This window comes from Micropterus salmoides, unplaced genomic scaffold, assembly GCF_014851395.1.
Source record: "Micropterus salmoides isolate LMB-PRFRI ecotype aquatic unplaced genomic scaffold, ASM1485139v1 Ms_hic_scaffold_13, whole genome shotgun sequence".
NCBI lineage: Eukaryota > Metazoa > Chordata > Actinopteri > Centrarchiformes > Centrarchidae > Micropterus > Micropterus salmoides.
Genome location: NW_024040374.1, coordinates 27,603,028 through 27,627,168, shown reverse-complemented (window position 1 = coordinate 27,627,168; position 24,141 = coordinate 27,603,028). Strand labels below are relative to the sequence as shown.

General features: G+C 42.3%; 2 protein-coding genes across 3 annotated transcripts in view; both read left to right on the top strand.

The window, feature by feature from the left end:
* Positions 1-1,766: 1,766 nt before the first annotated feature.
* Positions 1,767-6,237, top strand: klhl30 (kelch-like family member 30). Its single transcript, XM_038716704.1, is given in 9 exon segments — positions 1,767-2,005; positions 2,580-3,427; positions 3,514-3,715; positions 4,269-4,355; positions 4,514-4,648; positions 4,651-4,668; positions 4,927-5,115; positions 5,329-5,474; positions 5,613-6,237. Coding segments are annotated over 8 exon segments (1,800 nt in total). The 5' UTR covers positions 1,767-2,005; positions 2,580-2,653; the 3' UTR covers positions 5,862-6,237.
* Positions 6,238-6,370: 133 nt separating this feature from the next.
* The window catches only part of crocc2 (ciliary rootlet coiled-coil, rootletin family member 2), a 34,998-nt gene continuing 17,227 nt past the window's right edge, over positions 6,371-24,141 (top strand). The window contains exons 1-13 of one of the 2 annotated variants that reach the window (XM_038716701.1): positions 6,371-6,480; positions 6,691-6,763; positions 7,950-8,103; positions 8,247-8,344; positions 17,490-17,657; positions 17,758-17,841; positions 19,956-20,059; positions 21,098-21,242; positions 21,696-21,802; positions 22,381-22,587; positions 23,412-23,508; positions 23,696-23,785; positions 23,886-24,020. In XM_038716701.1, coding sequence (XP_038572629.1) covers positions 6,707-6,763; positions 7,950-8,103; positions 8,247-8,344; positions 17,490-17,657; positions 17,758-17,841; positions 19,956-20,059; positions 21,098-21,242; positions 21,696-21,802; positions 22,381-22,587; positions 23,412-23,508; positions 23,696-23,785; positions 23,886-24,020 — 1,446 coding nt within the window. In that variant the 5' untranslated portion in view covers positions 6,371-6,480; positions 6,691-6,706. Of the gene's footprint in view, positions 6,764-7,949; positions 8,104-8,246; positions 8,345-17,489; positions 17,658-17,757; positions 17,842-19,955; positions 20,060-21,097; positions 21,243-21,695; positions 21,803-22,380; positions 22,588-23,411; positions 23,509-23,695; positions 23,786-23,885; positions 24,021-24,141 lie in introns of both variants that reach the window. The other variant, XM_038716702.1, reaches the window with a different exon arrangement.

The following is a 24,141-nucleotide window of genomic DNA, read 5'->3' as shown; positions in this document are numbered from 1 at the left end:
TTGTAAATATTTGATTATCTTTTCATGTGACAACACTGAAGAAATGACACTTTGCTACAATGTAAAGTAGTGAGTGTACAGCGTTTGTAACAGTGTAAATTTGTTGTCCCCTCAAAATAACACATCTAAACCACTGGCAACAAAAGTGAGTACACCCCACAAAAGTGAGTACACCCCACCTTTTGTGCCCACACAAAATAGTTACACTTATGTAACTATTTTGTGTGGGCACCATTATTTTCCAGCACTGCCATAAACCTCTTGGGCATGGAGTTCACCAGAGCTTCACAGGTTGCCACTGGAGTCGTCTTCCACTCCTCCATGACAACATCACAGAGCTGGTGGATGTTAGAAACCTTGCGTTCCTCCACTTTCTGTTTGAAGATGTCCCACAGATGCTCAATAGGGTTTAGGTCTGGAGACATGTTTGGCCAGTCCATCAGCTTTACCCTCAGCTTCTTTAGCAAGGCAGTGGTCATCTTGGAGGTGTGTTTGGGGTCATTATTATGTTGAATACTGCCCTGCAGCCCAGTCTCTGACGGGAAGGGATCCTGCTCTGCTTCAGTATGTCACAGTACATGTTGGTATTCATGGTTCCCTCAATGAACTGTAGCTCCCCAGTGCCGGCAGCACTCGTGCAGCCCCAGACCATGAAACTCCCACCACCATTCTTGATTGTAGGCAAGACACACTTTGTCTTTGAACTCCTCACCTGGTTGCCGCCACACACAGTTGACACCATTAGGACCAAAAAAGTTTATCTTGGTCTCATCAGACCACAGGACCTGGTTTCAGTAATCCATGTCCTTAGTCTGCATGTCTTCAACAAACTGTTTGCTTTCTTGTGCATCATCTTTAGAAGAGCCTTCCTTCTGGGAGGACCAATTTGGTGCAGTGTGCGGCGTATCGTCTGAACACTGACAGGCTGACCACCCACCCCTTTAGCCTCTGCAGCAATGCTGGCAGCACTCATACGTCTCTTTCCCAAAGACAACCTCTGGATATGATGCTGAGCACATGCACTCAACTTCTTTGGTCGACCATGGTGAGGCCTGTTCAGACTGTGCAGACTGAGGTGAGGACCCAAATGCAGACAAAGGCGAGGCGAGGGGAGGATGCAGTTCAAAAGGAGATTTATTAACTCAAAACTAAACTGAAACAGGCTTACAAGGAGCTTGAGGCAAAGTCCAAACCAAGGTAATCCAAAAACACAAGGAACGATCCAAAAACACAGGGAAATCCAGAACAGGGAAAACGGAGCACAAGGCGGGACACTCAACAAGACACAAACGACGCAGACAATACAAGGACGTGACAAAGACTGAAGAAAACTGAGGACAATATATACACACGTTAACAAGCAGCCCTGCTCCCCATTCACACCTGAGACCTTGTAACACTAACGAGTCACATGACACCAGACAGGGTAAATGGCTAATTGGGCCCAATTTGGACATTTTCACTTAGCGGTGTACTCACTTTTGTTGCCAGCGGTTTAGACATGAATGGCTGTGTGATGTTTTATTTTGAGGAGACAGCAAATTTACACTGTTATAGAAGCTGTACACTCACTACTTTACATTGTAGCAAAGTGTCATTTCTTCAGTGTTGTCACATGAAAAGATATAATCAAACATTTACAAAAATTTGAGGGGGGTGTACATTCTAGGCGTGTGAGATACATACATACATACAGCACAAAACACAACAGAGTTGGTGCTACCTCATATATCTCCTTAGCGAGAGTCCAGGCCTGTTGAGAAAATGGTAAATATGTGCCTGTAACAGCAGCTGTGCCTCCCATGCATGATGTTGTTTGGAATCTACTTCAGCACAGTGTCACTGTCAGACCTAAAAATAACTCGACGACAGGCAGCCCGTCCCAATGACTTGGCAAAAGCTTTTCTCCATGCTGCCCACTCCGTGTTGATCTAACCAGCTGCTCAGCCACAAACTGCTTTTTTACTGGAAGGATGAGCCATTATTTCCATTCTGTGCTTCTGTGGTGAGTTTGTTGTTGGTTACTTATTTAATTTCACAGTATCTGATGAGAGGAAATGTAATTTATTGTTCGCTTTTGAGGAGATCAGAGTAATACTATTCTCTCATACTGTACTAATCAAGAGCCAAAAGTACTTTGTAGTCCTTGGAAGAACATGGTGATGCTACACTTGAGAAGACAAGCTACTTTTTTGTCAAATCTGAAAGGTCACTGTTTCTGAAATAGTTTTCTAAGTTCTAAACTCAAATACTCAAAATGTATCTACAATTCTCTTCATTTCCCTTTTAGGCCTTTCTTTTATTTGCACCATAATACAAAACTGCATTATTTTTTAATTGAAACTTAATTTAATTATTTTTATTGTAAAATCAAAGATATCTTTTTTGTAAGTAATAAATGACAAACTATTCCTGTAGACCATTTTGTGGTCACGCCATCTGTGTGATGCAGTTACTTAAAAAGATTGTTGAAAAGGATGTTGTACTTCATGCTGAAGTTATGGCAACATTGTTTAAACAGGTTTTTGACAATAATTTATTATTTTAATATATTTATTTATTTTGTTTAACACTTGCAGGTGAGCTCTAAACTCTGTTTCTGACCATCCCTGCTAAAAGACGATTTGACCTACGTTTTGAACTGAAGTCGGCCATGGTGCGGAATGTGGATGACCTGGACTTCTGCTTGTCCTCGCATTCTCAGAGCATCCTGGAGGGCTTGCGCTCCCTCTGCTCTCACCCCAAACTGGTCGATGTAACACTGAGCGCAGGGGGTCGGGACTTCCCCTGTCACCGCGGCTTGTTGGCCCTCTGCAGCACGTACTTCCGCTGCATGTTCACAGGGGACTTTGTGGAGAGCATAGCTGCACGTGTGGAGCTTCATGATGTTGATCCTGACATACTCAGCTGCTTGCTGGACTTTGCCTACACAGGCAAACTGACCATCAACCAAAGCAATGTGGAGGGTTTGATCTGCACCTCCAGCCAGCTGCAGTTCCAGACAGTGAGAGCCGTGTGCAGCCGATACCTCCAGCACCAGATTGATGCAACCAACTGCCTGGGAATCCTGGAGTTTGGGGCGATCCATGGCTGCCCTGAGGTGGTGGCCAAAGCGTGGGCCTTCCTCTTGGAGAACTTTGAGGCTGTACAACAAAGTGAGGAGTTTCTACCATTGGGAAAAGACAGACTGGTTGCCTGTCTCTCCGACGAAGGACTACAGATCCGGTCAGAGTGTACCCGCGTGGAGGCCATACTGAAATGGGTCGGGCACCACAAGGAGTCTCGGCTCTGCCACCTCCCTGAACTCCTCACCTTGTCCCGTCTCTCTCTACTCAGCCTGGACTACCTGGCTGACACCCTGCTGAAAGACAGCCTGGTGCAGGCCTCACCCAGCTGCAGAGAGGCTGTGGAAAAAATTCACAGAGAGGTTAGTGAGCTCACACTTACTCTTTCTTTTCTCTTTGTTTGCTCAGTCTGAGTAGATTTCCAAAATCATGACTTCTACTTTTCTAGAAAATGGATTTGGCACCAGAATGTATGGACAGACTCAGCTCTCAGAGTCCACAACCAAACCTGCAGGAAGTGCTGTTTGTAATGGGAGGTCGTTCACTGGATGACTCAGATGACTCAGATGGCTCAGATGAAGATGAGGACAGAGATCCAAGACTGCAAAGAGAGCTGCACAAGAACTGTGCCTTCTACAACACAAAGACAAGTACAAGCACTTTTTGCCCACATTATAATTTCCAATTTTGTTTAAGTGCAGAATCCATTCAGCAAAAGAAATTTGTTGGGAAATGTCTGATTCGTCTGAACAGTCTGGCAGATGTGTCGTATGGTCGTTAAATATAGCGTTGACAGAAAAACGGCTCTGCAGGAATGCGTTCTGGATGTGACAAAATTGGATCGTCTTCTCAGTTCGTCAAATGAGGATTTCATTGTGCAGAGCTGGGAGACGGCATCCATGTCCGTGTTTTTCATATGGGGTGTTAAGGAAAAGATGGTTGCATCTCATTCTAAAGTTTATGGTTTCATGTGGAAGCATGACAGCTCTAGCCACAATGTCATGGGCTGTGCCAGATAAGTTGTATCTGTTAACTGTTTCTTTCTTTCTTGACCTTACTTGGTCCCTGAGGATGTTTCTCTTTGCCTAATTTCCCTGGTATACATTTCTCCTTTGCATACTGTATTTGTGAAAATGTGATCCAGTTTCCCCTCACTTTCTGAATGATACTAAAACATGAACTCCCTTTTCTTTTTTTCTGTAGAGCAGTGGCATGAGCTTCCTAATTTCCCCAACCCTAACAAGTGGGGCTACTCAATGGTGTCCTTGAACAATGATGTGTATGTCACAGGTGAGTGAAGTCTATGCAACCCTTTAAAATACAGAAACTTAATCGGTAAAGGAGAAGAAGTAATGATAAATGGTTTTGAGCAGATCTCTTTTGTTTCTCATGTGAGGAATGCGAAAAGTCGGCAGACTTTTGACAAAGTGCTCTTGTCTGTCTGACAGGGGGCTCGCGAGGTTCGAATACCAACACCTGGTCGACCACTGAGACCTGGAAGTACATCACAAGAGAGGGGAGGTGGGTTACTGTGGCACCCATGCTCCGGCCTCGGACTAACCACGCGTCGGCAACGCTCAACGGGAGATTTACGTCATTGGAGGTAAGAAAATAAACAGCCCTGTATGTGGTGAATTAAACCTGCAGTGCAATGGAAAACTTTGATAAAGTCAAGTAGCTCATCTGCCCTGAATGGCTTACCTCTGCGGTGATAATTTATAAGAATTTGCTTGCATTTCGTCTTTGTGGTTAAATAGTTGGCCATGTTCCACAAACACATCTTTAAATGCAAGTATTAGTTTACATTTTATGAGACCATAATTTAACCTCATCGCTTGTTACTTACATTTCCCTCCTTTAGGTACAACATCAGATCGGGTTGAAGTTGAGCATTATGACCCATACAACGACACTTGGGCCTTGACATGTCCCGCCTTAAAATATGTGACGAACTTCACCGCCACAGCGTGTCATGGGAAGCTCTATGTGATTGGCTCGTGCGCTGTGAAGTACAATGCTTTGGCCATGCAGTGTTATAACCCTGTTATAGGTAAGGATGATCAAAGCAAACGTCATGTCTCCGATGAGTCTGCCATTTTTTAGAGATTTGCTAAATTAAATTACAACTATTAAAAAAATGTTTTGCAAATGCATTCACTATGTTTCATTTATTTCTCACCATTTTGAGTCTTGGATATTGTATAGAAATCTAAACATGGCTCACTTTCCCCAATTCATTTTTCTACAATTTTTTTTTTTCTAGATAGCTGGATCAGCATATGTTCGCCCTTCATCCCTAAGTATTTGTCCTCTCCTCGTTCTGTCTGTGTGGATGGAACTATATATCTGGTTGCTGATAACACTAAGAAAGTCTACTGTTATGATCCGGAGGTGAACATGTGGCAGAAGGTGGGTTTATATATCACTGCTGACTATAGTCATAATACAGCAATGCAATCCCTCGAATCAATGCTAATTTAACAGTATTATAGAAAAACTATGTTTTATTCTCCTGTTAATTTGCCTTTGACTTCTCCCGCTCTTCAGGTCCAACTTCTCCACATGCTGCATGAGAATGGCGGCTTGGTGTCGCTGGATGGCAAGCTGTTTGTCACCGGAGGCCATTGGAAAGGTATGGAGGGGGACTACGGGGTGGAAGTGGAGATTTACAACCGAGCATCCAACACCTGGGAAGTGGAGTGCTTCCTGCCAAGACTGTGGTTCTACAGTGAAGTCTGCACCATCTTCCTTGATCCATCCCAGTGGCCTGAGCTTTTCCCCATAGAATCAACATAATGACCTCCTTTCCCGAAAGGACTATACTCATGGTCAAAGAATTCACAGAGACATGTTCCTATCATAACTATGTTACAGTGCAAATGGCATGTTTATCATAGGATGTCACTGTGCCCTAGAATAGTGTGTTACATGATCCTCAGGTATCCTTGGTTGTTTTTACGGCCTCGCTTGTTCATTTATACTTTGTATCATGTGCTTGTGTGGTTTTTTGTGTGTTATTGAACTGAGCTTGTGAATAATTAAATCCTTGTAGAAATAATTTGTGGACTACTGTTATGATGATGATGAAGATGATTATTATTATTGGTTGTATATCACGGGTTTGGAACTGGAAATGCTCGAATTCTTAATAAAATGTGTTCCTGAAAATAAATTTATAGTAAGTCTTGTCTGGGAAAAGACAGCTCACTTTGCCTTTAGTGCCTTGACGATCATTAACCCATTGGCTCTCGGCGTTAGTCCTGCCATGGAAACACTATGCAGTCAAGCCAGCATTCTATTTCTATGGCAACGGCCCGGAAGCGGACTGGGATTAGAACAGTGCTGCTCGACCTGAGAGTCGCTCAAAAGTTTGTCAGTGATTCTTTTTCAACTCTCTAGCCCTGTCTTTAAGCAGGTACCGGTTAATTAGGGACTTTCTTTATCTGTTATAACATGATTCAAAATGACAGGCTACGTTTGTGTTTGTTGTTTTGTTGACCTCTCTCTATCTGAAGTTTTATTAGCCTTTAAGTTATGGCAAGCTAACGTTAGAGCTACGTTTCTGTCTCGTCAAATTAAACCTTTAAAGCTTTAACTTTACTAGCTGACGTTTTCTTTTTTAAAGCTGGGCCAATTTTGCAATGAGTTCTCAACGGGAGCAAGATGGACACTCACCTAGACTGGAGACTGTGATTCAGGTTGGTAACATAACAGTTATTGTCCAAGTGGGATTGTTAGCGTCACACTTCTTTTTTCAAAGTAACGTTAGACACTTAGACTTGGGGAAAAGCAAACCGCATAAGAGGAAAATGTGTAAATAACGACATTAAAGATGGCTGAATTCAATGTAACTGTTGGTAACACCTGTTCCAAGTCAAAATGTCTGCTGTGGAAAAATCCTATTGAAAGGCAGTGGAGGAAGAAGTACACATTTACTTAACTCAAAGTAATAGTCAGACATTCAAATTCTGGTAAAAGTGAAAACATACAACCTTTTTTGTGGAACTTTATTTGAGTTTCAGTAACAGTAACACAAATATCAAACATTCATTGACAGAAGGCTTTTCATTCTTTATCCTTTTTTCCAAACATCCTGTCACAGAGTTCAGACGTTCAGATACAGCTTGTCTGGAGTCCAAAAGTGTAAATTATTAGCATCAAAATAATGAAAGTACTAAAAGTAATCATAATGCACAACAGCTCATTATTATTGATGAAATAATATAAGCATCACTGTTGCAGCTGGTAAAGGTGGAGCAAATTTTAACTAGATGACTATACTGCTGGCTAGTTTAATCTATAATAATACATCATAATGTATTTGTTGATTATATTTTGTTTTAATAATCTGAATCTGCAAATTAACTAGCAACTAAAGACTTACAGTGGAGTAAAAAACACAACATTTGCCTCTGATATGACAGTGAAAATACTCAGCATACTTTTATGCTACTTTATACTTACACTACATTTCAGAGGGAAATATCGTACCTTTTCCACTTCATTTATCTCTCAATAATAGTTTCTACAGATCTACAGTTTGACCTGCTGCAATAAGTAAATGTTACCTTCAGGTTAATGAATCAATAATGGCAATCCAGTAATATAAAATATATCATAAGCCTCTGAAAGAGTCTATTATGCAGAGTACTGTTACTTACATTACATTAGCAACTGCTAAGGACTTTGTTACTGTTAAATAATTACTGTTACATAATGAGTAATTACATCTGTTTGCGTATATTGCAGTATTTTTACTCAAGTAAGATTTTGATTGTGGTATTACTACCATCTCCACAACTGTTGTCCTCATAGTCTAACCTAATGAGTTGGGCCTTTTCTGCTCAGTTATGTGATATGTTATTATGACATGTATGAATGTAGAAGTTGGAGGACTCCCTGCTTCACTCTGATGGCAGCTCAGGAGAGAGGACTCTGATGCTTCGAGGTGATGGACAAGAGTCCAGTATTTCGCCGACGCCTGTCACCACCCGCATCCGCCAGATCATCACCCGCCACCTGGCCGAGCAGCCAGCCGGTAGAAAAGAGAGCTTTAATTCAAATGCACAGACAAAAGCATTAAACACACGCAACAATAAATGCACCATGTTAGATATCAGTTGTCATTAAACCCCAGGTGGTAAGACACGTCTGTATGCATGATCTGTTTCCCAATCCCAGGTGAGAGCTCTGAGGTCAGTGAGCTGGAGGAGAGCAGGGCCCTGGGGGATCAGCTGTCTCCAAGTCAGTTGGACCATGACCAGTCGTCAGACAAACAGGTCAGTCTCACAGACAGGGTTGGAGTGACACAGGGCGGGAACACATTCTCAGGTCAAGGTCAAGCTGTCAAACATCATTTACGTTTTTCGCATTTGTTGTACCCATGCTATTCTGATGGAAATTAATTTTTGTTCTGGAACAGAAAGGGAAACAAACTAAGAAAATTATATAACAGACCAAATGGCATGCACAGGTGATGTCGTCTAGGTACATCTGACAGATTATCATCTACTTATTCTTGATTTGAACAGTGGAACCCCAGAAATGTAGTCTTCTCATGAACAATATACTAATCATGTTAGTGTCAACATTCATATTGATGACTCGCACCTAATCACATAGCATCTCTAAATACTTTTTCTACAGAAAGAAAACTGTGTCTCCCAAGTGAGGCTACATTGGCAGGCATTGTTTTTAATGTCACATGTTAATGCAGCTCTCACAGGAGCTGGAGTATGCAATTGTGCAGATGGTAAATTTTTGCAGTTTTGTTTAGAGATGAGATCAAGAAGGTCGGCAACACTAGTGCATTGACTGCAAAAAGCTACATGCGTTTGAAATGGAATATGGTTACAGTAAACATCAGCGTGCCACCACTCTTTCCAGCAGGGAAAGCCTTTTGGGGCTGAACAAACAAACAGTGTGGGAAGGTTGAAACAGCTTTGCATGTGCTGTAGTGAAAACTGAGTTGGAAAAAGGGCAGAATCTACATGTACAGAGTCATGATTGAATTACTATTACTTGGCACAAGCACATATTTTAAATGTCATACAATTTTCTTTATTTAACTACTGTAGAATACAGTTTTCATATTACAGCAAGTACTGGATAAGCATCCATTGTGTGCATGTGTACGTGGGGGTGGGTGAGTGTGTGTGTATGTGTTTGTAAGTGTAAATAAGAGAGGAGAGGGTGGTTCATGAAGGGTTTCCTTGTGGTCTGTTCAGGTAGACTCAGACCCCCTATGCTCATGAGGACCGGCGTCTCCCTTCATAGCCCCCCCATGGGTTGCCCCTCCATGTAGCGGCTGCTGTTCTGGGGGAAAATTGTCAAGGTCACTGGCCTCCTCCCTTGAGGCTGTCGAAGAAAAAGCTCATTTTTCATGGTGCACAAAGCAGCCATTTGTGATAACACTGCCCTCATTCTGCTGCTTAAATCTAATGAACTCCCTTTGCTTGCTTTACTCTTGGAACTTATTTTAAAACCAGGGCTATAAATATAATTTAATTAGCTTGGCAGATATATATAGCATATGTAATTTGTTGATATTTTTAGATGTGCGAAAAGGCACTAAACAGAAAAAAAACAGAAGTAAGTTGCTGATATTTGATGCTCACAACACTAGCAGTAGCACTTTGAAGAGTGGAAGGGCAGGGTTAGTACAAGACCTACCTTTTTTTCACGAAGATCACAGAAATTGCAGCAGATTTTTTTATCCAGTAAGTCAAGAGGTTCATTCAACTCCTGTTGTGACTTGTCTCTTCTAGTGAACGCTCCTGTCTTATCCTTGCTGTTTTTTTCCTGCTGAACAGCATGATTTGTTTGGCAGCTTTGCTGTAATGTGATGTTAACGTAGCGCACTAATCAGTGCCCTAGAGCCAAATATACTGTTTTGGCTGTGGCATCCATGTGGAGGTAACGTTCAAGCCAACAGTTTTATCTGCATCTAGTTTTCTCCCTCAGCATTTACTGCCGAAGGGATCATATTGCTGAATACATATACAGTATGATACAGCACCCAGACAGTACATATTCATCATCAAATCTCAAGAGCAGGGTTGGGCAATAATTCAGTATAATCCTTCATTAGCTTTCTGTGGTATCATACAATGATGATATGAAATCCTGTTGTTGAAATGAATCATTCCAAGAAAATTGTAAGTAAAGCTAACAAACTTTCTTGTAGTTTTTGTTGTACATGTGAAGAGTTTTGTCTGAGTGTATAGCAGTGAACCACAGTTTGCTGCAGTGAACATAAATATGAAAAATATTAGAACTGAACTCCAAATAACAACTTACTTTTACTTTTTACTGTACTATTTTGTTGAAAAGCAGCTTTTGGTGGAACAGTGTTGCTGGGCTATGCTTTGAGAAACCTTTTAAGTCAGCATTTGTCCCACTTGCCCGAAGCTTGAGCTAATGTCCCCGGACAGTTTCATGGAGCATTGTGAAATTGAAATTTGTCCTGATAATTTGCACATTGCTCATAATTCTGCACTGTGCATTCCTTCGAGGATAAGAGCACAAGGCCAGCTGCGGTGTGGTGTCCCTCAAGCAGATTTTGGTTGCATGTGTTGCACTCAACATTGTGGGGACCAGGTATCACCCTGCCCATACAGTAACAGCCATCCTACAGTTGTCAACTTGCTCTGTACCTTTTTTCAGGTTGATGCAATGACTAGGTGTTTTTCATTCCAGTATGTCAAGCATAGGATGTACCAAGCCAAAGATAAAAAAAAAAAACACCAGCTGTAGGAAGGTGTTAATCTATCCATGGGCTTTCATCTCCCCAGGACCATTACCATATTGTTGTTGCTTAGTAATTTTCTTGCAGATTTGGTGACAATGGAGTCTCCGCTGGTTGCCTGGTAACCTCCAAGTAAAAACAAGACGAACAACAAAGAAATAGTCCCGCACATGCTCTGCGTCACTTTTACCCTGTCTGTGTTGTTTCTAGTTTTTACTTTTTAGTTTTTGAACAGATTAAACAAGCATGAAATAATGTGCTGACTAGTGGTTGATTTAGAGGTTCTGCTAGTGGATCTGTTACAGTTTGGACAGAGCCAGGACGGCTGTTTCCAGTCTTTGTGCTGAGCAAAGCTAGCAGGCTCCTGGTGGTGGCAGCTTCATATCTACTGTACAGGCATGTGTAGTATTCATTTTCTTGTATAACTCATGGCAATAAGCATATTTCCCAAAATGTCCACTATTCCTTTAAAGCATTTACTAAATATGATGCCCAACTACCAAAAGTTTGTCTCTGAAATGCATCTGATGCTCATAGTGTCAGAATGTCAGCTGAAGCAGGCCCACCACTCAATGTGTGACAGTTGAGAAACATTCGTAGTTATCCCAAATCCCCATTTTTCCCCCAGCTTTCCTTAAGTGTCTCTGACCTGACAGAGGACCATTAACGCAATGCTGGTTAAGTCACACCTGGACTCCTGAAAGCCTTCCTCTGTCTCTCTGTTAAATCACTCAGCGTGATCTCTGGTGACCCCAGAAAATTGCACGTGAACCAGGATAAACCTTGACCCACTTTGTGAGTTGGACGGCCTCGGGAGTTTGGAGAACATGTTGGGGTGAATTCTGAACCCTCTGTATTGCTTTTGGAGCCCTGCCAGTGTGCATTTTCTCAGACGTAGACATCCATACCGTGCTGCCTGAACACTTAGAGAGCAACTGCACAATGCTGCAGTGTGGCAGTCAAATATAAAGATAAACTCTTGCTGAATGATTTCTAACACCAACTGCCATTTGCCAGTGCCCTCTGAAATCTTGAATCCCCTTGGTCTCTACATAAGAACCCTGTCAAAATTGTCGGAGCAGATAAAGTCTGTTTTTAGGGATTGTGTTACTGTCCCCTTTTGCCCTGCTACCCCCCTCTGTTTCCAGTTTGTTATTCCTGCTGGCACAAACCCATCATCTAAGCTGCAGTTTGAATGGAACACTGCCAAAAGGTCTGACTCTCTCAACTATCATGAAATTGTAAAAATTAATTGCCTTCCCCAGAGAAAAAATGCTTAAAAGCCCATCCCAGAGCTGAATTTTTAATGAAAGTATTCCATTAAACCTTTTCAACATTTGACATTAGGCTGCTCATGTTACCTGACTTTAAAGTCAAACATTAAGCATGCGTTTCAGTTCTTTTTCACATGTCAAGAGTGTATAATCAGATGTGAAGTCAACTGTGTGTGTGTGTTGTTTTGAACAGCATTGTCCTTGGCTGGGGCATTGTGTTAAGTGCTGCAAGGCCAGCAACATACTTGTGAGTGCACAGCATGTATTATTAGCTTGGCTGTATTTACACAGATCACTTGTGTCCCTCTGTGTGCCATCACAGCAGCTGTCCCCATAAGCAAAAACTTCACTCCATGGTAACACACTCACAGCAGCTCCCCCTACTTGCTTCCATTCTCCCTGTTTGTTATCCCACATTGTGTAATTACCGTCAGCGATGATACATAAACAGCTTTCACAATCAGCTGGGGCTTTTTTACGGAGTCAGCAATCAGGGGGTAATGTGAGGGGAAAGGGGAACGGGTATGTTGTTGAAGTAGGATAGTAAGTTTTTTGGGCAGCTTGGGGGCGATGGACATCCGCTCCAGCTGTGTTTAGGAATCTGACAGATAGTGCACTCCATTAATTCCCTTTATTAAGCCTCTGGGCCCAGGCCAAGCCAGGGAAAACGATTGCAGCTGTAACCCTTCACATGCTGGCTGGACTGTGCACTCATGGACAGATATCGCACTGAAAAAGTCTGAGATAGAAAGAAAAAAAGGACTGAGGATGTAGACTAGTTGCTGGATATGCCTGGAAATGTTTCTTTGGATAGATAAACAGGTATGGATCCACAATGCACAGCAAATTCCAAGACATTTCACAAAATCCACTTGAAACAGTAGATAAACTGGTGAGTTATCCCATCTCCAAATGTTGTCACATTAGGTCAGTGAGGGAATATTGTAATCATAACTGGGTAACTGAAATGGATTGGATTTTGATCTACCACATGAACAAGGCAGCAAGTTTTGGCCCAAACACCAAAGCCTTCACAACGGCCTTGAAAATGATTCTCTTGTTGCTTGTTGGCAGATGAATCAAAGCAAGATTATCCCTTGATGTTGTTTGAAATATTTATCAAAAGAGACAATACAAGGAGTGGCACAAATCATAAATATCAAGAAATATAAAAAGCTAATTCAAAGCACATTTTAAGAGGCTGAAAAGTCTTTTACTTTGGAAACATAAGGAGGGCTCAAGAAACAGATACTTGGGAATGAAAAAAAGAAAAGGAACCGTTGCAACCATATGGAAGCATAAAACATACCATGACAAAAAGGCTGTTTTTGTATACATTGCATCTTGAACATTATTGCAAAATGGCAGTAGATGACCTTAAAGAGTTGGGCTACATTTGGGAATGGGCTCAGCCCACTTTAGGGGGCCGCGGAGGCTGCTCCAGAGTGATTGTACTCTGATGCAGGTCGTAAATAGCAAGGGTGTTCAGTGAGCACACTTCTGGGCCCCCAGTAAGCCCTGTAAGCCCCTGAGTTAGGGCAGATGGAGGACTGGGATTACTCGCTTCTCTCTTTTGCCTTTTTACAGTCACCAATGGATGGGTGTGTTGTGAAGAACAATGAGCTCAAGCTCACTTGGAGATGAGGGTGATGAGATTAAATGATGCAAGCACTGCAAGGGAATAGATGGTGGTGTAGGGGAGTTCAGTGAAGGTGGGGGTCTGCACAACACTGACTATTATGGCGCCCTCTTGGGAGCATCCTGCACGGAGCATGGCTAATCCAGAGCAGCCCCCGGCCTTCTGCTTTACAGCTGACTGGGGAGAAACAATTTTAAAAAAGCGTCCCCTCTGTAGTGTGTGGAGCTGGGGCGAGGCACTGGCAAGAAGCCCACACACTGCAGCTATGTATGAAAACGTGCAATCAACCCTCCTCATCTGGGCAGGGTGGGGACCTGTAGGAGTTGCCAGGGGCACCTGGTCACTGAGTGCACAGCAAAGTAGAGAGAGCGTAGTCTGCAGCAGTGACAGTCGTTGATGTAACTGAACTACAGTTGCTTATTTGTGACCTGCAGGATAATGTATGTGACCATTTGCCACTATACAATTTGTGCAATTTGCAAGACCTTCCAGAACGACTACACCGAGTTCAGAAAATACAAAAAGGCAAGGTCAAAATGAGAAAGGTTATAGCTTTGTTCAAGACTAGAGGTTGTAATTTGACATTGCCCTCACTGACAGTTTGCAGTTTGTAGCTCCAAAAGCGCAAGTTTTACTCTGTGTATAATTTGTAGTAACCTGATAAATGGCAAATGTGTATGGGCATATACACCGTTAAAGGAAACAAATTTTTACATTCAGTGGTACTCATCAAAACACATTGTGTCCTTGAGGACTACATCCTTGTTTATTAGCTAGGACTGTGTATCGCCGCATGAGCACGATAAACGTGGGACTCACTCATGAAAATATTTCTCCATAGCGCTACCAGTTGTCAAAAACTCCACAAAGTGCTGCTAAAGTACAACATCAACCCGAAATGACAACGGTCTTTATCTGAATCCAGCATTATTATTACACCATTGGTAAAACTTATATTGCGCTCACAGAAAGGTAGTGGTGGGTGGTCAACTGGGATGGTTGCCTACTTTTGTACTGAAAATGGGTTAATTTTGACCATGGTGTTGACTCTGCTCCCTCTGGGGCAGAACTTATCAGTGGCAAATATGTGGGAACAACTGAGCCTTCAGTATTTATGAGTGTCTTCTTATGAGGGTGAGTTTGAGTTAGTTTTGGTATGTTTTTATGAGTTACATCGGTGTAGTACAGTATGGTCTCAGTTGTAACCTTTTCCCCAAAACTGTAACAGCATTAGACCCCTCCATAAGGCTCCAAATGTAAATTGTGCTCATCTGCTGTGATAAGCCTAATGTGCTATGGCCATGTATTTAAGGTGTATTTATAAAGTACATGCTTGTTAGTAAGCCAGTGTTATTGCTATAGCTGTGCCAAAATACTTGAAAAGATGCATAATCACTTATGCTCCATGCACAGCTGTTTCCAGGAGTCCCTTTAAACACAGCTGCTGGAGTTTTGTGTTTTTCAAACACTCCGCCCATGTTGTTCAGTCCCTAAAGCTGTCACCTCAACAACGGGCAGTAAAAGAAGTTTTTGTGTTCTCTCCGGGTCCTCGGAGAAAAACACCAAAAGTGCAGAGCCAAGTTCATGATGGCCGTTAGCGTAGTTTGTAGTATAATATACTGAAAAGGGCATTTGAAAATGTGTTAATAATGGTGGCAAAGTGTCTGAGTTCAGTGTTGAACAGTGAGACTATTGTCTTGGCTCTCTTGGAGCCTGCTGGAGAGATTAAGCACCCAGAGAAGAGATGAGGTACAGAAGAAAGTTGGGAGGGAGTGGGTCGCAGGGTTGATTTGAAGGGCTTGGATGGTGGTTTGGATTGTGTTGCAGGGGAGGGGGCTCCCTCGCTCTCTTCCTCTCCTTTTAAATGAGAAGTCGGCAAGGGCAGCTGGAGGCACGCAGTGTGTTGTAGTGCTCTAGGGCCATGTGGTTTGTATTAGTGAGGACAGGGTGTCTGGCACCAGGATAGAGAGTGGGTGGTGCAGAGGGAGTTTAGGTTGTGTGAGGTTGAGAGGTTACAGGACATTTGGATTTCAGATATGGGAGAGGATATGAGATTCTACAATGAGAAAGATCAGTGTATATTTTTGTTTTTAGATGCATTTGACAGATACGGCCACCACGCATAAACACCAATATACAAACACACTGTACTTTGACATCCCATAGACTGACATTAACTCTGTAACCCATTACTCTATCTTTAAGCCTAGCCACTGTTAATAAATATTTTGGGTGTCTAGATTGGTCAAAAAGATGACTATTACAGGGTTTATTTTCTTTGGGAGAATATACTGTGCAATGTGTAAGATATTGAAGAAATAACAGCTCTGATATCATGTCAAAGAGGTCTCTGTATTGTGTTACAGAGATATCTACTGAAGTTAACATGCTAAGCAGCTAGCTCTGTTGTAATACCACTTTGTACCTCAAGAGTTGATAGCTGAATAGTATAGCACAACCTCCCCCATGTAGTTTAAGCTGGGCGATGTGTGCGCACAGTGAGTTTGCACAGTTATACATCTGTACACCTTCCGAATTCAAATTTCTTTCTTTCAACAAACTAATTGCCTTGTTAACTCATTGTAAACTACACTTCATTCAAACTGGACAGAAACAAAATAAAAGTCATGTTGGTTAGTCTTTCCACCATTCCAGCAATCACCAACTCTGGTTTGGTTTCTTGCTTCTCTCCCACTTGATGCCTCTCCTGTCCCCGCATTAACTAGCCCCGTCTTCGTCGGCCATGGAGTCAGTGTCCTGGCCGGAGCCACCGTTAACCACCTCAGTACTGTATTCCCTCTCGTCTCGGAGACTGTGTTCGCTGAGCTAACTAGCTAACAGCAATTAGAAGCAGTTACACTGCAGAAACTGAGCTCTCAAAAACAAGGAAAAAAAGCATTAAAATGGGGGAAATATTACTTAAAATAAGCAAAATTATCTGCCAACAGAACAAGAATATTTCACTTGCTACTTAAGGCCAAAAAAACTTGAAACAAGTGAAATTCTCTCTCTTCTCTTGTCAGACAAAAAGTAAGTCTATTTTGCCTTCAACTAAGATAATTAATCTTACTAAGATTTTAGTTTTTGCAGTGTATGACCTGATATGTGACTTGCTGCCCCCTATTTTTTGGGAATATGAATTCAATAGGTGGAGAGTAGTCCTTTTTCTTACACACTGTAGCTTTAATCTCATCAGGATTGATATCATTGACTCATACGATGATAGTAATTACCAATCAAGAGTGTTGTATTGTCAGATGTCCTTTTTGACATGAACATGCATGAATGGAATACCTCAAAAATGCACTGAGCAAAGCTCCCATGTCTTTGTTTTTTCTCAAACAGAACCCACAGTGAATGGTTGAAAACTATTAAATGACTTGTCTGAGTGCAAACATATCCTTTAGCCCAACCAAAGATCATTGGTATATCTAGATATACACCCATATAATGTAATGCAATCCAACAATGCAGTTAATTGTGTGTGCAATTAATTGTTGTTATTGGTGCAATGGACATACAGTTCAGTGTAATACAGCCCAGCACAACACCACAACTGCTGCAAAAATGACCATACCACATCTCCATGACATGCTGTCGATAAAACACAATACAATGCTTTGTAAGGATTTATTGCAGGTCTGTTGCAATGGATCACGTTAGACTATACAAATGGATCCAATAAGGTGACAACTGAAACTGAGTTCAGGTATACTGTGTATTGTAATGTGCAATATCCTGTCACATTGTCAAACTCCATCAAGCTCGTTCAGGTGCCGATGCTGCAGTCAGCAGTGGACTCAGACCAGGACAGTGTATCACCAGGATCCCTGCAGTTTCAGAACAAGGAGAGAACTTATAGGCAAAAACTGCAGGTCTACCAGGAGGCTCAGCAGAGACAAGCGCAACTTGTTCAGAAGCTTCAGACCAAGGTAACTAGGAAATGGACTTCACAATTCAGAAAACATTACATGAAAAAAAAAAAAGTTCCTTTGGCTTAACTGTGCACCTTATGTTTGTTTTATACACAAGGTTCTTCAGTACAAGAAGAGGTGTGGAGGACTAGAAGAGCAGGTGCTGGAGAAGACCTCAGAGTCTGAGAAGATGAGATTGTTGGTACGTCAAGAATCAGTTTTGCTTCGATATGAATATAGGTGCTGGTCATATAATTAGAATATCATCAAAAAGTTGATTTATTTCAGTAATTCCATTCAAAAAGTGAAACTTGTATAATGTATACATTCATTCCACACAGACTGATTTATTTCAAGTGTTCATTCCTTTCAATTTTGATGATTATAACTGACAACTAATGAAAATCCCAAAATCAGTATCTCAGAAAATTTGAATATTGTGAAAAGGTTCAATATTGAAGACACCTGGTACCACACTCTAATCAGCTAATTAACTCAAAACACCTGCAAAGGCCTTTAAATGGTCTCTCAGTCTAGTTCTGTAGGCTACACAATCATGGGGAAGACTGCTGACTTGACAGCTGTCCAAAAGACGACCACTGACACGTTGCACAAGGAGGGCAAGACATTAATAGAGAGGCGAAGGGAAGGAAAAGATGTGGTAGAAAAAAGTGTACAAGCAATAGGGATAACCGCACCCTGGAGAGGATTGTGAAACAAAAGCTATTCAAAAATGTGGGGGAGATTCACAAAGAGTGGACTGCAGCTGGAGTCAGTGCTTCAAGAACCACCACGCACAGACGTATGCAAGACAAGGATTTCAGCTGTCACATTCCTTGTGTCAAGCCACTCTTGGACAAGACACAGCGTCAGAAGCGTCTCGCCTGGGCTAAAGACAAAAAGGACTGGACTGCTGCTGAGTGGTCCAAAGTTATGTTCTCTGATGAAAGTAAATTTTGCATTTCCTTTGGAAATCAAGGTCCCAGAGTCTGGAGGAAGAGAGGAGAGGCACAGAATCCACGTTGCTTGAAGTCCAGTGTAAAGTTTCCACAGTCAGTGATGGTTTGGGTGCCATGTCATCTGCTGGTGTTGGTCCACTGTGTTTTCTGAGCTCCAAGGTCAACGCAGCCGTCTACCAGGAAGTTTTAGAGCACTTCATGCTTCCTGCTGCTGACCATCTTTATGGAGATGCAGATTTCATTTTCCAACAGGACTTGGCACCTGCACACAGAGCCAAAGCTACCAGTACCTGGTTTAAGGACCATGGTATCCCTGTTCTTAATTGGCCAGCAAACTGGCCTGACCTTAACCCTGTAGAAAATCTATGGGGTATTGTGAAGAGGAAGATGCAATACGCCAGACCCAACATTGCAGAAGAGCCGAAGGCCACTATCAGAGCAACCTGGGCTCTCATAACACCTGAGCAGTGCCACAGACTGATGGACTCCATGCCACGCAGCATTTAGGGAAAAGGAGCCCCAACTTAGTATTGAGTGCTGTACATGCTCATACTTTTCATGTTCATACTTTTCAGTTGGCCAACATTTCTAAAAATCCTTTTTTAGTATTGGTCTTAAGTAATATTCTAATTTTCTGAGATACCGAATTTGGGATTTTCATTAGTTGTCAGTTTTAATCATCAAAATTAAAAGGAATGATCACTTGAAATATATCAGTCTGTGTGTAATGAATGAATATAATATCCAAGTTTCACTTTTTGAATGGAATTACTGAAATAAATCAACTTTTTGATAATATTCTAATTATATGACCAGCACCTGTATTTAAGACTGAAAGGCCTGCTAGGGTCACAGTCTGCTCCTTCCACCCAACCAGACCTACACGTTTTCAACTGACCCATCAACTGCCATTGCCTTGCTAGCATTGAACCCTCATTAAGCTGTAATTTTTATTTTCAAATAAAATGTATTCCAATACATAAATTCTTTCTCCTGACAAAGAAAGTAATATTGCTGATGGCTGGGTCATTTAGGTAACATTAATCTTGATCATTATTAGAGCACTGTCACAATGTCAGTATGTTACAATATTTACAAAAAGCTTCAAAATGATGTTAAAGTGTTAAATTCATGTTTGTCCCATGGAAGTAAATGTTTAATTCAAATTCAAATATTATTCTTGGCTGAGTGGGCTCCACAGAGAAATTCCAGATTTCCACTGTAATTATGTTGTTTTATAAATATAAATATTAGGTAACTGCTACCTACTATTGCTCCCGTGTACTCATGTGTTATCAGGATGCCATTAGTGGTGGTGTGTGTGTGTGTGTGTGTGTGTGTGTGTGTGTGTGTTCAGCTGCAGGCCCACCTGGACACAGCCCAGCGTCAGCAGCGGACAGAGCAGGATCTCAACATGGCTATCCAGAATAAGTGTGCTCAGCTGGACGAGGAGCAGAAGAGGTGAGTGATGGGTACCATGCAGTGCAGGTAGCCAAGTTTCCCTGCCAATAGAGAAACTTGTACAGCTTCTGTATTTGTAAGAATTACGTGTTTGGGAGTTTTAGAAAAAGTGCACAAAGTTTGGAATCCAGAAATCAGAAAACCTTCAGCAGCAGGGAGTCACTATTTGGATTCAGACTTAGAGCAGTAAATTCATGGATAAGCCTGTTAGAAATTTGCTCCCGTTTTTTCTTTTTCTGTTTCTTGTTGAGAAGCAGGAATCAAGCCGAAATATTTCTGTGAAATGTGTGGACCAGAGGTATTCTCAGCAGTTCCTTGAGCTTTCCCACTGTTTCTCCCTGCCCCTGCTGCAGGGAGAAAGCAGAGCTTGCCCTTGGCAGCATAAAATTTGTCAGAGATAATTAGTTGGACTGTGTTGGCTCTCTTCTCCAAAGCATTTTAATGATGCTTCGCATTAAGTGTGGCCCAACCTCTGAGGGTGAGGCCAGGTTTTAGTACCTTATGATTTATACAGTTATGGAACTTTATTTGAAATGCCCGTGGCACAAACTTTGCCAGGACCTGATAATCTTTACTAAAATGTCACTCACTGCAGAGTTACTAAACTCTATCCACTTAAGCACTTTGTAATGTAAGTCTAATGCAGAGATTAAGTCTACATCCATGACCATGTTTTTTCTTATTATTGGGATTCCTAAATCCCTTTTTCTCAGTTCCCTTTAAACACGATATCATCCCATACATGCAAAAATGGGTTTGGCTTCCTCTCAGGCAGATAACCAAACAGCAGTGTGGCATGCTTTATTGTAACAGGGTGTTTTTTTGTCATTTCTGTAAATGACTATACATGCAGATCTGGTTGAAATAAAATCTAAGCTGACACAGACGTTATAAAACTGTCACACATGTTTACCCTGTAAGTGTGGTTGACAAGGGTTTGGGTACTGTGGAGGGGTTATAGGAGGGTGACATGGCAGTCGTTTGTCAGGGGAGGAGAGTCAAAAGGTCTCTTGTTGTCATAATGCTTGTTATTTCCAGGTGTGCCAGCCTCAGCCATGTCAACTCTATGCTGCGGGAACAACTGGAGCAGGCAGGCACTGTCAACCGCGGGCTAACAGAGAGCTTGTGGAAGGCTCGTGAAGACGCTGAGTTGTGTGACACGCGTCTGCGCAGAGAGCAAGAGGTGAGACTAACCACAAAAATGAGGTGCTTGAGTCAGAAAAGCAACAGGGAAAGCTCAAGTTTATTCCTTTCTGCAAAGAGATTGTGCAATTAAACTCTTGTTGAGTTCACATAGGGTAGGAATTCCATTCATAGCCAGTTTAGTCAATTCATTCTCATTCCCTGTTCATTTCACTGCTATGATTTTTGAGTTGTTGTTTCCTGTGAAAACATTCCAACTGCTGAGGGGGAGGAAAATTTTGTGCAAACAATCTGGCGTTCGTGCTGTAAATGGGCTACATCTGTTGATTCAGGGAAATCCAATTATTTGTATGCGTGCCAGTGCGAGTCCAGGAGTTCCAGTATTGCATCTGTTTGGGATCACAATAAAATGAGAGGTGCCATCATTTGCTGTAAGCAACCCTTACCACCCACCCTCCAGTCCTCTTGTGTGCTTCTCTGCTTCTCTCTGCAGACGTGCGCTTCCCGGCTAAGTCGTGAACAGGCTCGTGTCAGAGCACTGTGGCGCCAGGCCGCTTCCCTGCGGACCACTTTTACCCAGCTAAGAACTTTCACTGACAGGTGAGCGTGGCGCACTGCCAGAACCCCTCCAGCAACTCAGGATTCCACAAGAACCCCCCGCCTCTCTTGTGTCTCACACTCACGACTGCAACCACAATCCACCTCTCTCAGCCAAGGATCAAAGTGGGACAGGTCAACAGGGTCGGCAGTCCCCCTGCTCATTGTTTCCTCACTGAGGGGACACATGGCTTAAGGTGTCTAGCCTCACCGTTCAAATCATACATCAGGACAATCTTGAGCCCAATAAGACAAAGCTTCTGTCATGTCGAACCACTGTGAACACTACTGAGGAGTAATTTGCTTTAATAATGATTGCTCAGCTCATAGACAGCTGCGATCATGTCAGAAGGCTGTACTGTAGCTTGTAAACTGAAGACACTTCAAAGTGAGCCCCGAACCACTACAGACATCCATCCTTTTCAAATACAAACAGACTTTTAATTAGACTAATGGCTCACAACTGTATGAACAAAAACAACATGTCATGTTACTTTACCCGCTCTGATCTGTTATAGGTTACATTTACCAAGTGTTACATTTACATTCTGTAACTCAATGCACACGATTCTGTTCAACAGGACTCTGTCTGAAATGCGCGCGGAGTGTGTTGCTGCCAGCCAGCAGCTGCATGTTGCCAGCATGAATTTAGAGGCCAAAGTAACACAGGAGAGCACCTCTAGTGGTGTGGATATGTCAGCACTGGAGAGGCAGCTGAAAGACAAGCTGAAAGATGTCATGCAGCTTCAGGGTCGTTGGGATGCAGAGAAAGTTGAACTTAACTCCAGGTAAAGTCATCTCCAAGTCTATATGGGAGAATTTACTTCCTGTTTTTGAAAGTGCCAGCCAAAACAACATAAGATATGACTTTAAGCTGCATTTTGTTTAAGGACTGCTGGATGTTGTTTTCAGTGATTACCACATTGAGGCAACTCAGAAAACTCAACTTATCTCTCAAAAGTCGAGATATTTTGCTCCATGAATTCGGGACTCTAACTACTAATGAAATTTGTTGTTGTTTTTTGTTTAAGAACAAGTTTTACACTCTGACTGACAGCACAATCCCTACACATATATTTATCTACAGTCTCTGCTTTGGTCTAGCCTACCAGTACTGCCGGGAAGAAAAGAGCATCATAAACTCAAATAGAAATTCGGGGCCCAAGGTCATCTATAGTGCAATTGTTTGATCAATTGCAAAATTCACATTCTTCCTATAACCTAAAGGAAAGCCACATTTAATCCCCTAGACGGAACCCCAGAAGTTTACATAGGCTTTGATCATTCAAGTCCTGCACATCAATTTATTTTCAGTAACTTTACTCTTGAATTAGAAGAATCAAGTCTTTTGTACGATCCCCCTGTGCACTGCCATCAGAGCACTGCAGGAATGTCAGTGCCTTTGTATCCTAGATCTTAGCTGGCTTTTGATTTTATCAGAAGTCATTGTTAGTCCCATGATTCTATATAGAGAATATGATAGTGTTGATGGTCGAGTAGAGGAGGAGCACATGCCAGTCTTGTATCTTCAGTATCTTAGGGAATCTGTGTGTGTGTGTGTGTGTGTGTGATTTTATTCTCTGTCTGTTTGTATGCATATTGATCTATGCAGAATCCTGGAGCTGACTGACACGGTGAAGCACCTCCGCAGCCAGAACAGTCAGAAAGATGCCAGCCTCGACACTATGCAGATCAGTCTGGACAGGATGGTGGGTCTAGGGAGTCATGACTGGGAGGTGACAGATAGACGAGTGGTTAAGGGGACTAAATTGGCTCTAGTCTGGACCATAGGCTTGATAAACTCCACGACTTCCTTGTCTAGAGGGCTGCCGTCTGGCGAATGTCAGGCTTGCTCTACGTGTGCTGCTTATCTGACCTTAATGGTTTCCTGCTCAGGAGACGAGGAGAACAGAGGATAAAGCAGAGATGGAGGTCCTCCACAAAGAGATCCAAGCCCTCCAGAAGATTTTATGCCATGTTCACCAGGTCAGCACAAAACAGTGCACTTAACTAAATCCCGCATTATGTTAGCACATAAAAACATGAATGCTTTTCCATTCTCCTTCATTATATCTGCCATATCCAGCTGGTTGGCGGCGAGGGTGATAGCAGTGGCTCTGAAATTGTGTCTTCCTCACCTCCTAATGGCCGGTCTCCTCTGAGGAACACTACCCTGATGGCTGTGCAGACTGCTCTTGCCAAGCACCAGAAACAAACACAGGTCCAACAAATGTTGCTGGTCTTTGCTGCTCTTACCACATTGTAGATGAATTAGAACAGTGTCTCCCAACCTGAAGATGGGATCCATTCAAGGAGTCCCAAAAGAAATTTGGTCACAAAAT